At 45.5% G+C, this 13654-nt stretch overlaps 1 protein-coding gene across 1 annotated transcript; it reads left to right on the top strand.

Moving 5' to 3' along the window:
• The first annotated feature begins 10596 nt into the window (after positions 1 to 10596).
• LOC139833763 (uncharacterized) lies at positions 10597 to 11323 on the top strand. Its single transcript, XM_071824106.1, has one exon. The coding sequence runs from the start codon at positions 10679 to 10681 to the stop codon at positions 11321 to 11323; it is 645 nt and encodes a 214-aa protein (XP_071680207.1). The 5' UTR covers positions 10597 to 10678.
• The last annotated feature ends 2331 nt before the right edge of the window (positions 11324 to 13654 follow it).

Here is a 13654-nt window from a genome sequence, read left to right as displayed (position 1 = left end):
CGAACCATTTGGTGGTGGCGCCGCCGGCTATTGGCCGCCGGAGCATCGCCGGCGACGAGCGCGAGCGGCGGCCGGGACAGGTGCCACGGTGCCGCGGCGCTACAGGGCGAGAGAGGGCGAGCCGAGGGGACGAGGAGGAGCAGCAGCTCACCGCGAAGCTCGTGGAGGGGTCGGCGACGGCCGGGGAACCTCGCCGGCAGCGAATCGACGGCGAGCGGGCCGGCAGTAGGTCGGATAGGGTTAGGGTTTTGGGGCGCAGGAGAGCGCGGGGAAGGGGGAAATGCGGGGCTAGGGTTCCGGAGGCGCGGCGGCGAGCTTCTTATAGGACGCCGGGGGCGGCGGAGATCATCGTGGCCGGCCAGGCCATCGGGCGGCCGGCGTGCTACCAGGCAGCAGCTTCAGTCGGCGGGGACGACGACCATTTTGCAAAAAACCCCTCGTGGGAAAGAACTGGGCTGAGGTGGGTTGTCTGGGCTGAGTTGGGCCGTTCGGCCAGGGAGAGAAGAGAGAGAGGAAGGGGCCGAGCTCAGGGGAGAAGAGAGAAGGGGTTTCTCTCTTTTTTTCTTTTCCTTTTTCTGATTTTCTATTTCCATGTTCAAAATCCAATTTCAAATCTGTTTTGAATTTGGTTTGAACTCAAATTTTTCAGAGAGGATATTAAACACACATGGCCTTATTGAATAACAACAATTCCATGTGGCCTAATTTTCAAAACTTGAGAGAATTTGAGTGAGAAAGAAATAGAGAGGTATTTGCATAATTGAAAATTGAGATGCAAACTTTACTCAAATGCAAGCTACATGCATGAGATGCACATGAACACTCATTTATTTATGATAACAAGGTTGGGATGTTACACTTATCCTATGCCTTTTTATTGTGAAATTGATCCATACTATCATTGTCAATACTCCACCGGAAATTATTTCCAATATACTCATTGTCTTTGACAATTGATAACCTTGTATGTGGTTGAATTTTTGGATCATCTTCACCTTGGATTGTTTCTTACTTCCGTATTTTATTTCCAAGAAATCTTTGTTGCTCCCATATGTCTTCCTTGTCCCTTTGAAAAATCTTTTGATAAATCCTCTTGATTCATATCAAGTGTTTGTTTTGGAATACATACCTTTTCTTTACGGTACATTGTGCCATTGTGAAAAGTGAGGGTTTGGTTTATTTGTTCGAACCTTGCTCTTTTGGGGAGTTTGCTATCTCATTCCTTCTTACATATTTTATTAGCTTGAATGAGATAAATCTTTGAGCATGTTTGCTTTATTTCATCCTCTATGCTCAATGGTTACTTCTTAGTTCATTTGTTGAACTTTGTTGAACAAATCTTTTGTGATTTACTTCTTAGATATAATTTGGACAACAAATTTGTTTTGGGACACCTTTATGCCTTATTCAATTCTTTTGGTGTTTTGTCCGAAGTATATCTTTCTTGGATCTTTAAATGTCTTGTAGCATGCTTGCTTTCTTTTGATCCATTATGTAGGATATACTCCATCAAATCCTAAATGGCTAATATGTGCATGAAATTCAAATTTCATCTAAATATGCACATGCACATATTTATATGGAGTGTGTCCTCTATATTGTGGTTAGTCTAACCATATTGGACCCAATGTGTTTGGGGACCAAGATGTACTTGAATGATGTTTTAGGTACATTGGAGATGCAATGGAGGCTTGTATCATCTATAAGGAAGGTGTTGTCACCTTATGATAATTGGAGTCAAGCTAGGATGATCAATGAAATCTTATCTACTACATCATGCCATTGCTATCTCGGTAACAAGTATCTTATTCATGCACTCCCATATAGCATCCAACCTCTTGTAGGTTGTATCTTGGCATGAAATTACTTATTTCGAAAATATTGCGGTTCTTGAAAAACCCTTTTAAAGTAAAACTTCTTATTGAACATTTGAGTATTTTGAGAAGATGCATATGATAGGTTATATATATCATATTTTATGATTCACCTATCGCAAATATGCCCTCTAGCAATTTATTGCATATCAATTCCTCAAAGAGCTCTTGTGTGCAATATTGATGAATTTGTGAAATAAATCCGTATTTGTGATACTTGTTTCCTTTCTCAAAACACTCCAACTAGCTTTACTTCCCTTATTGTTAGTTGTGATGTTTTTGAGATTTAACTTGGTTGAAGTTCATTCATATACCATAAGTGAAAATTGGAGCCATAGGCTATATATGCTTCTTAAGCAAACATCCTTTGGTATATTTTATGACTTCATCTTGGATATCTTGTCTTATCTATTTTGTTAACCTCTTGTGTGTGCATGTTTCTTTATGGATCACTTTGTCCACTTTAGAAACTCATATACATAAGAGCGTTAATCCATCACCTTGATATCCTTGTTCTTTGCCGACCATCTTTTACCCCTTTGTTTTTAGTGGGTTGGTAAAGAAGATTTATGAGTGCTTGGTTTATTTATTTTCTTCATGCACTCATATCTCGTAATTGTTGTACTAAAAGTTGTTCTTGATAAGCATATTCTCTTTATCTTAGTTGTGTTCTAAATGATATATAGGGAGTGAGGATTCCATGTTTGTGCATATTGTATTCAAATGCAAACATTATAAATTGTGCACGAACCATGGGGAGCTTTCTTATTTTATTTAGAGCACTATATCTCTCTTATCATGATATCTTTGTTTGTCCAATTGGATCTTTGATTGCTTGCTTTATTTGTTGAAGCTCACTTCACCATGTTATCTTTATGCTATCCTTGATCCTCAATATAGTTTGACTTCCTTCAAATATTCGTCATTGGATATGTGCACTTGATTCCACTCAAATTATTAAAAGTGCACACGTTGGGGAGGAACTCACATTCTATTGGTCTTCTAATTTTTTTACCCATTTTGACAATCGATGCCAATGGGGGAGAAGTTTAGAGGGTTTAAGGGAACGGTTTTATACTTAAGTTTGGTTTGTGCTTAAATGTTTTGCCTCTCATGCATTCCATATTTTTATGTCTTGCATGGTTGTATATATATAGTGGAAATTGTCCCAAAGGTTAATCTTGACAATGTATGCAATGAATTCATGGTCATCACACGTGCATACATTGTGGGGGAGTTTTCTCTATATATATTGGTTCTACTCACATCCCGTGCATTTGTTGTAGTTGTGTGAGTAGAGCCGATTTTGATATGGGCTAGTAGCTTTGTGTTACTTGACCATATCAAATACAACCTCTGGTATACAACTTATTCTCGGATAAGTTGCGTAGTTGTTTCTAATATTCATTATATAAACCCTCTTATTGTGGTTGTCATCAATTACCAAAATGGGGGAGATTGTAAGGGTATATTGCCCCTATGTGTGGTTTTGGTAATTAATGACAACCCCTATGGACTAATGTTTTCATTGAGTTTATATGAAGGAATATTCCATAGGTACTACTTGTACTCCATGTGTTGGATTCAAGTATGGATGCCATGAAGATAAAGGTATACCTTGTGTATTGGCATCAAGATCATCGGTATGAAGATATATATGTGATATGGTCAAGAAGAAGAAATGAAGATGGAGTTCTTATGTGGAACTCAATATTAGCCATGCTCTATCTTATGTGAGTATGAGAAGATACAAGGTTGAGTTGGGCAAGTTCAAGATGAGCATCTTGAGTGAATCACATGCTTGAATCTTGCCGTCCATTTGGTGATAATGGACATATGAAGATGTGCATCAATAGAGCTTTCCCATCATAGTGTATGGGGGAGCATTTGTGAGTCTTCACAAAGCAACATTGATCAAGTGAGGCATTCCGGCTTGAGTGAAGCTTGAAGAGTTATCATCAAGATCGAGCGGGATGCGCAAGGCAAAGGTATGGCCTAGCTAGGGTTTCCTCTTACCGGTATCAAGGTGGATGTTGGGAGACCGGATTATAGGATAGATAGCCGCACTATTAAGAGGGGCTTTCGGTTGGGTAACTTGATCACATCGTCTTAGGGAGCTCAATCCTTTGCATACTTTGCATATCCTTATTGCTTCTTGGTGTTTCTATGTGTAAGGTTCTTGATCTTGTTGCTAGCTTTACAACAATCCCAAGTTCATCGAAAACGGAGTTCGCATGCATCTTCTATTGTGTTTTCGAGGTTGGGTGATTTTATCGGTTATTCATGATATAAGGTTCTACCTTTTATATTCATGATAAAATCCCCTCCTACAGATTCTTGTGTTTTCACTTTCCATAGGATAGCATTTGCTCTTATCTCTCAAACAAAATTGGTTTCATTCGAATCGGAGTTCGGGAGCATTTGTTATTAAAGAAACGGTAAAAGAAGAAAAAGAAAAGGGCAGGGGCCAGCCGGCCGACCGGCCCACCCGGTCCACAACCGGGCGCCAACCGGACCGGGCCAGGCGCCGGCCCACCCGGCCAGCCAACCGACCTGCCGCCTCACCCGGCCCAGCGCCGGCGCCCGCCGGCCTGCTCGGCTCCCCGCCGGCCGGCCGGCCTCTGGCCGGGCCGGGCCTCACTCGCCCCGCGCCGGCCCAGCTCCCCCCGCGCGGCCTTGCGCTATCCGCCGCCCGTGAGCAGCGCGCGCCCCGCCCGGCTGCTGGTCCGGCTGGGCTGGATCCCAGACCGGCCTGTCCGGCCACAGATCCGGTCAGCCGGTCGCCAGGCCAGCTGGGGCGACTTTCAGCCTGTTTTTCCTTTGCTTTTTTCCTGTTTTTCCCCCAACGGTTCTATTTCCCCCTTAGCTATAAATAGGCTTCTTCCACCTTGAGCTTGGGCAGTTCTTCCCATTCTCTCTCCTCCATTGTTGCATTTGAAGAACTTGCTCTCTCTCTTGTTCCCCTCCATGATTCTTGCTCATTCTTGAGGGATCTAAGAGAGGAGATCTAGATCTACACTTCCAACAATCCATTTCTCCTCTAAGTGAGGGAAACTCTTGGGATCTAGATCTTGGAGTCTTTGGTTGACTTTCCCCATTGTTCTTCCTCTCCAATCTCATCCTAGCATTTGTTGTTTGGGTGGGATTTGAGAGTGAAGGACTTGAACACCTCTAGTGTTCTTGCTTTGCATCATTGCATAGTGTTGAGCTCTCCACCACGATTAGTTCGAGTGAGAGACCGTGAGCTTGTTACTCTTGGAGGGAGACCTCCTAGTTGGCTTGGCGGTTGGTGCTCCGGTGATCTCTTCAAGAAGATTGTGAAGAGGCCCGGGCTTCTCCTTCGTGGAGCTTGTGAAGTGGTTGTGGAGCTTGCCATCTCCAGAGCGGAGGAAAAGCTAACCATAAGGAAAGGGCCATTATCCTTCATGGGTGTGGTTCGGAGAATAGGGTGAGCCTTCGTGGCGCGGAGAATCCTTCGTGGGACCTCCACTCCTCCAAACGTGACGTACCTTCTTGCAAAGGAAGGGAACACGGGAATACATCCTCGTCTCCGCGTGCCTCGGTTATTTCTATACCCGAGATCTCTTTCCTTGTGATAGCCATCGTGCTTGAAGTACATATATCTTGCTATCACTTGTGCTACATGTATCTTGTGCCTATCTTGCTTAGCTCTAGTTGCTATTGTTACACTTAGTTGAGCTTAGCATATTTACGGTTTGTGCTTGTAAACTAAACGATAGTTTAATTCCGCATTCTTACAAGACAAATCCGCAAGAGTTTTTAATTGCCTATTCACCCCCCCCCCCTCTAGGCGACATCTAGATCTTTCACGGGTGAAAGCCCAAAATATGCTCGGATTGGATGGTGGCGGCGCCATGGGCGTCGTTCCCTCCTTTGAGGCGCCATATGGGGTACGGCGGTGTAGTGGTGAACGGCACCATGATGGATAGGCATCTGTTGGCAATATGGTTGTGGTGTGTCGACAGGAAGGCACGGTCTTGGCCATACTCATGCCGTCTCTGCTCGGCTTCTTCGATTCTTGTGGCTATTCCCAAGCTTTCCTTTTTCCTAGAGGTCCTCGTTGAAGTTATCTGTTGCACCGGTGTGCCCGCCACAGCGAGGAGGCCTTGTGACTTGTCCTTCTCTGGTGACCTCTGAAATTGCATCTCTCCTGTTCTAGGCGAACGTCTCCATTAGCCGATAGTACGATGTCCTTCGATCCAGTCAAGAGGGCATGGACCCTTTTCCAGCAATGGAGGAGAAGGATGCTTTTTGTCTGTCCCGGGAAGCTGTTCACTTGGTGTTGCCCTCAATGTCGATTTGTTGATATGTTGTTGCAGCTGCTTTGTCTTGACGTTCTAGCGAGGAGGACTTCCTCGGCTTCAAGCTGTGTTTTCTTTCTATTCATGTGTGCTTTGCCTATGGCTCATTTAGTACAAAACAACATTGATTTGTCCTTTTTAGAGGCCCCTTTTTCTCCTGAAGAAATTGAATTGATGCAGTAGTCAAAGAGTTCCCAAACAACAAGTCCCCTGGTCCTGATGGGTTTAATGTTGAATTCCTTAAGAAATGTTGGCCAATTATTAAAAAGGACTTTTATGATCTATGCAACCAATTTCATGCTGGGAATCTCTGTCTCCAAAGTATAAACAGTTGCTTCATCACTCTAGTGCCAAAAAAGGAAATTTCAGAGACAATTCATGACTTCAGGCCCATTTCTTTGCTAAATTGCACTCTGAAGTTACGGACAAAGCTGCTTGCCAACAGACTTCAGACTATCATACAGAGTATCATCCATGAGAATCAATATGGATTCATTAAATCTAGGACAATACAGGATTGTCTAGCTTGGACCTATGAGTATTTACATCACTGTCATAAAACTAAAAAGGAAGTAGTGGCTATGAAATTGGATTTTGAAAAAGCTTTTGATAAAGTTGACTACTCCTTTATCCTATCTGTTTTGCAAGCAAAGGGATTTGGCGGTTTGGCCCTCTTTGGTGTAATTGGATCAAACAGATTTTGGAGTCTGCTACTTCTTCAGTCTTATTGAATGGAATTCCAGGCTCTCCCTTCCTCTGCAAGAGAGGGGTTAGACAGGGGGATCCATTTTCACCCTTGTTATTTGTTCTTGCTGCTGATGTCTTGCAATCTCTTGTTAATGATGCAATGAATCATGGTTTGCTAACAAGACCAAATTCCTCTACAGTCTTCACCTTGGTTCCCTATCTTATATTATGCAGATGATACATTGATCATTCTCCAGGCTAATGAGCAGCAGTTAACTCACCTAGAGTCTATTCTTCAGGATTTTGGGAATGTGTCTGGTTTGAGGGTCAACTACTCAAAGTCCAATCTCATTCCAATAAATATTACTCCTGACAGAGTGGTTACTTTTACTACTGCATTGCAATGTTAAGAAGGAGCTCTACCCTTTACAAACCTTGGGCTGCCACTAAGCACCATCAAGCCAAGAAAAGAATTTTTTTGGCCACTAATACAGACTGTTCAAAGAAGATTGCCTTCCTGCACCATGTACCTAAATTATGGCAGTAAGCTAAGAATGGTGAATTCAGTTCTCTCATCTCTGCCAATGTTCTTTCTCTGCTCCTTGAAAGTGTACCCGTGGGTAATACATGAAGTGGATAAATATAGGAGACATTGTCTCTGGAGAGACAAGGACTTGCAAAAAAAGAACCCTCCATTAGCAGCTTGGGATCGTGTATGTAGGCCCAAAGATCAAGGTGGTCTAGGTGTACTGAATCTTGCAGTTCAGAATAATTGCCTGCTGCTCATGAAACACTTGCATAAATTTAATAATAAAGCTGCTATACCATGGGTTATAATGGCTTGTGAAATGTACTAACATTGTACTGCCACCTGCAATAATAAGGGATGTCTCTTTTTGGTGGAGAGATTGTTTGGCCATTCTTTCTTCTTTCAAGCAACTTGCTCACTGTACTTTTCTTCAAGGAAATTCCATTCTTCTTTGGCAAGATGCTTGGTCTCAGCAGTCCTTAAAGGATACTTGGCCACATTTATATTCTTATTGCATAAATGAAACAATCTCTCTTCAGCAAGCTCTCATCTTACCAGATGCAACAGACTTATTTCATCTGCCTCTGTCAGAAGAAGCTGTGATTCAGTTTCACTTGTTCCAGACCTTGCTTGAAAGTCTAGCCCCAGCTCAAAATAATGAAATTGTTGACTTTTGGGCTATTTTTGGAAGAACTGATATTCTCAAGGTTTCTACTGTGTATAAATCCCTTATGAATTCTGGAGGTACACTACCAGCTTTCAAATGGATGTGGAAAAGTTGCTGTCAGTAGAAGCATAAAGTGTTCTTCTGGCTCCTGTTGCACAATAGACTGAACACCAAAGCAATGTTGCAGAGAAAAAATTTCTTCATGGATAATTATTCTTGCATAATGTGTGCTGATAGTGAACCACCTCTTCTTCCTCTGCCCTTTTGCACATATCTGTTGGCAGTATTTATGCCCTACCTGGGTTCCACCTCAGCAAACTGATATTCAGAGCATCGTACATAGTCTGAAGACTTCTCTTAAGGAACCTTTTTTCATGGAGATCATCATATTGACGGCTCGTTCGATTTGGACTACGCGCAATGATTTCATTTTCAAAGGTATTCCTCCAAGCCTATAGGAAGAAGCTGAAGAATGAATTGTCTCTCCTTTTGCATAAAGCCACTAGAAAGTCCTATGGTGGATTCAGAAATTGGATTGAGAGATTTCGGTAACATATATCCTTTCTCCTTTCTTTTATTTTAGTCTTGGAGCCTGTAGGTAGAGGTTGCTTGCTAATCTCTAGCAACTCCCTTTTGTATATACTCTTTTACTGAAAATTAATAAAAAATATCTCAATGGGGAAACCCATAGCCTCAAAAAATTCATGTGTGCTTAACTTGGGTTGCCTTCTAAGCTGGTCACGACACCCTTGTATCCTTGGCCGTCAGGTTTTATTAATTTAAAGCATGGCATTTTTTATATAAAAGTCCAAAGGCTAACATTAAATTAATAACATCTTCAAAGACAAAATACAAGGTACTGAACCCAGCTTACAAGATCGAACAACACACCCACACGAACTACCGAAGAGGCTACAACCGGGCAAGCGAACGGACACACGACCATTACGAAGACTGCACGAAATTGAGGCATGAAGTGGACAGCAATAGTGTCAGGCCGGAGATCACCCAAATAGCGAACCAACGAACACGCACGTTGTCGACAGAACTCCCCCATCAAAGGCAACACCACCAGAGGCTGACCACCACCAGGAACAAACATAACTGCCCAAAAACCTACAAGCAGCACAAGGGTAGCTCAAAGAGGGAGTACGGTACGATGCAAGCCTTTCCGAAGATCGCCAAGCGAAGAGACAACGCCATCCGAAGATATCGCACCTCCTCCATACAACCGTCGGAGAGCCGCACGCTGTGAACTCCAAGGCGGCATATTTAAGAAGATCACGCCGCTAAAGCTCCGTCATCGCCCCATCTGGAGATCTTGGTTTGTCACCCGGAGTACGTACATGGACCGAGCGCAGCCACCAGAACACCTATAAGAAGGGAACGACGTCCAAGGACGTTGCCATCGTGGCCCCAAAGGGTAAGGGTTTCCCTCGGCAAATGTACTCCGCCATACACACAGGGTAACGGACGTCGCTGAAGCGACACCCGCATGCACCGCCATCACACAAGATCCCAGCCAACACCAGACCCTCTGATTTGCCCGCCAACCAAAGCTCCTACCGTCTAGGGCCGCCACGGAGACCCGCGCCGCCGCGACTGCACGAGGGAGCATAGGGGGCCACGCCGCCGCCGCCCGGGCTTTGCCGAGGGCGTCGCCGAGGAGGAGGGCGGGAGCTGGGGTGGAGCTCCCACGTCGCCTGCGGGTGCCACACATGAGCTAGGGGTTTTTTAAGCATGGAATTTTGCCTTATGTTAGACTCTTTCCACTTAAACATTATACATTAATTTTTTTTGAGCGAACATTATGCATCAACTGTTACACCGAGTATATCAACTGTTCTACTTTTGCACTTGCGGCCGAAGATCGATCAAACCAACTTCAAGCCCATAGTCCGATCCCGCATTACCAGCTCCGTCCGTTCTTTTTTAGCTTCTTACGGCTTCAAAACAAGTCCGCCTCGGCATATGATTCCGTTGTTATCACAGGATCTACAAACTCGCACTCAAACTGAAACACAGATCAAAACGAGAGAGAGAGAGAGGGAAACAAGTGTTTTTGGCGTTGCGTATCAACCTGCAACTTTTCTGCTTTCTTCCTTTTATTCAGTTACAGGGTAAACGGCCACCAACGGCCTGAGTAAAACACGCTCCACGATCCAGAATAATCGTGCCATTCCGAGATCAAACCGTGAAGTGCGTAGATTACTTCTAACTCGCTTATCAGCTGACTGTTTCTGCCATGCCATGCCATCCCATAGCTAGTCATGCCAAAACAAGCGCTAAGAGCATCTCCAACAGAAGCTGTAAAAGGCGCGCGCGGCAAAAAAATCGCCTGTTTGGCGCGCGCGGGCGCCCGCGCGAAGCTCCAGCAGACGCGGAAAAAGGGCGCGCGCGGTAAAAAAATTGCCGCGCCCGCGCGTTTGCGCCATCCCGCGTGGGAAAGTTGCCGCACGCGCTATAAACGCGACACGTGCGAACGCACCAACTGCCTGAAACTTCCGCGTGTCGCTCCGCCTCGCTCTCTCTCCCCTAGCGCTCTGCCTCCGCGCCGACGGTCCGCCTCTGTCTCCGGTCCGCCTCCGCCTCCGGCGCCATGCCTCCGCGCCGCCGCTCCGCCTCCGGCTACCGCGGCGTCCGCGCGCGGCCGAGCGGCCGCTTCGACGCGGAGATCCGCTCCGGCGAGGAGCGGATCCGACTCGGAACCTTCGACACCGCGCATGAGGCGGCGCGAGCCTACGACGCCGTCGCGTGGCGCCTCGGCCGTCCCCGCCGGCACATGAACTTCGACGACGTTTGGACGCGCGAGCAGGCGGAGATGCTCGCGCCGCCGTCGCCGATCGTAACGACCGAGCAGCGGCGCCGCGCCCGCGAGCTCGAGCAGCGTCTGCTCGTGGCGGAGCAGGATGAGCGCGTGCGCCTAGAGTGGGCGCGCGCGTTCCCGGAGGACGTCGCCGCCACGGAGGCATTTTACGCGCAGAAGAAGGAGGCCAAGGCGAAGGCGGCCGCGAAGAAGAAGGCCGACCGCGACAGGCGCCGCGCTGAGTCGGCGGCGAGGAAGGCGGAGAGGGCGGAGAAGGCGGCGCGGAGGGCGAAGAGGGCGGAGGAAAAGAAGAGAGGCGCCGGACCGTCGATGAACATGCCGACCTCCTCCTCCTCCTTTGAGTGGACGACCACTCCGGTGTCCGACACGACTCCGACTAGCGGATCGTCGGACTTCGATTGGGAGGACTCCGAGTAGTTTAGTTTAGTTTAGTTTAGTTTAAATAAAATGTCAGTATTTGTCGAACTTTTAATATATTTCGTAATTTCAGTTAAATTTTTGTAATTTTATTTGATTTGTTTGATCCGTTTCAAACGATATACAAAAAACTAGCCGTTCGCGTGGCGGCGCGCGCTGTATTTTAGAGCGTCCGAAGGAGGCCCACTTTTACCGCCCGCGCAGGCGCTGCATTTTGGCGCGTCCGGCGGGGCAAAGTGCGGCAATGCGCGCGACAAACGTTTACAGCGCGTCGGAAGGGAGGTATAGCGCGCTGATGATCCACAAGTATAGGGGATCGCAACAGTCTTCGAGGGAAGTAAAACTCAATTTATTGATTTGACACAAGGGGAGCCAAAGAATATTTGTAAGCCTTAACAGCGGAGTTGTCAATTCAGCTGCACCTGGAAACAGACTTGCCCGCAATAGTTTATCAGTAGCAACAGTTTTATAGCAGTAGCAGTAGTGAAATATAAGCAGCAGTGTAATAAAGACAGCAGTAGTGATTATAGTAAACATCAGGATTAAAATACTGTAGGCATAGGGATGGATGAACGGGCGCTGCATTGAGAAGAGAACTCATGTAATAATCAAGGCAGGGCATTTGTAGATAATAACAAAACAGTATCTAGGTACTAAATAACCATAGGCATGTGTTCCGTGTATAGTCGTACGTGCTCGCAATGAGAAACTTGCACAACATCTATTGTCCTACCAGCCGGTGGCAGCCGGGCCTCTAGGGAAACTACTAGTAATTAAGGTACTCCTTTTAATAGAGTACCGGAGTAAAGCATTAACACTCCGTGAACACATGTGATCCTCATATCACCGCCTTCCCCTCCGGTTGTCCCAATTTCTGTCACTTTGAGGTCTCGGGTTCCGGACATCAATATGTGTATACAACTTGCAGGTAAGATCATAAAACAATGAATATGAGCATGAATCAATAACATGTTCAGATCTGAAATCATGGCACTCGGGCTCTAGTGACAAGCATTAAGCATAACAAGTTGCAACAATATCATAAAAGTATCAACTACGGATACTAGGCACTATGCCCTAACAATCTTATGTTTATTACATGAACAATCTCATCCAATCCCTACCATCCCCTTCAGCCTACAACGAAGGATTTACTCACACATGGATGGGGGAAGCATTGATGGTTGATGGAGAGGCGCGGTGGTGATGATGGCGATGATCTCCTCCAATTCCCCGTCCCGGCAGGGTGCCAGAACGAAGTTTCTGATCCCGAGATTGAGTTTCGCGATGGCGGCGGAGTTCTGGATGTCTTCTGGCAAATTGGTCGAACCCCCGTGCGTTTTTAGGTCAAGGGCTTTAAGTAGTCCAGAGGGGAGCGTCGAGGGCTGGCCGAGGCGGTGCCACCATAGGGCGGTGCGGCCCAGGGGCCCACCGCGCCGCCATGTGGTGGGCGCCCCTCGTGGCCCCCCTCCGTCTCGTCTTCTGGCTCCGTAAGTCTTCTGTGAAAATAGGCCCATTGCAATTATTTCCGGGGATTTTCCTGAAAGTTGATTTTCTGCACAAAAATAAGACACCAGAGCAATTCTGCTGAAAACAGCATTAGTCCGTGTTAGTTGTATCCAAAATATACAAATTAGAGGCAAAACAATAGCAAAAGTGTTCGGGAAAGTAGATACGTTTTGGACGTATCAACTCCCCCCAAGGTTAGCTTATTGCTTGTCCTCAAGCAATTCAGTTAACAACTGAGTACGATAAAAGAATTTTCACGAACACATTTGTTCATATGATGTAAATATTCTTATTATATGGACGAGTACTTAGGCAATTCATAATAAGATAAATGCAAGTAAAGTCATCTAATGGTTATGTCAATCATGAAAAAGATACCAACAAACTAATAATAAGCATCATGAAACATATCTATCAGGAGGATTGCAACGCTCATAAAAAGATATGATAAAGTGGTATCTCGCTTGCCCGTATTTGTACAGCAAAACATAAATGCCCAGGTACCTCTGAATTTCACGGAAAGACTAGAAGTAAAGATTATCAAAGATAAAAGCATCAAAGTTATACCACAGTTAACCATATTCTGGGACAAGCATATTACACTAAGAATGATAATTATGCTCTCAAGAAGGTGCTCAAAGAAAGGATGGTGACTCAATGTAAAAGTAAAAGATTGACCCTTCGCAGAGGGAAGCAGGGATTAACATGTGATAGAGCTTTTCATTTTTAAAACAGAAGTAAAATTGTTTTGAGAGGTGTTTGTTGTTGTCAACGAATGGTAGTGGGCACTCTAACTGCCTCGTCAACCAGACTTCCAAGAGA

Source organism: Lolium perenne, chromosome 7, assembly GCF_019359855.2.
Source record: "Lolium perenne isolate Kyuss_39 chromosome 7, Kyuss_2.0, whole genome shotgun sequence".
Classification (NCBI taxonomy): Eukaryota; Viridiplantae; Streptophyta; class Magnoliopsida; order Poales; family Poaceae; genus Lolium; species Lolium perenne.
The sequence above is the reverse complement of the archived record's forward strand: the minus strand, read 5'-3'. Positions and strand labels throughout refer to the sequence as shown.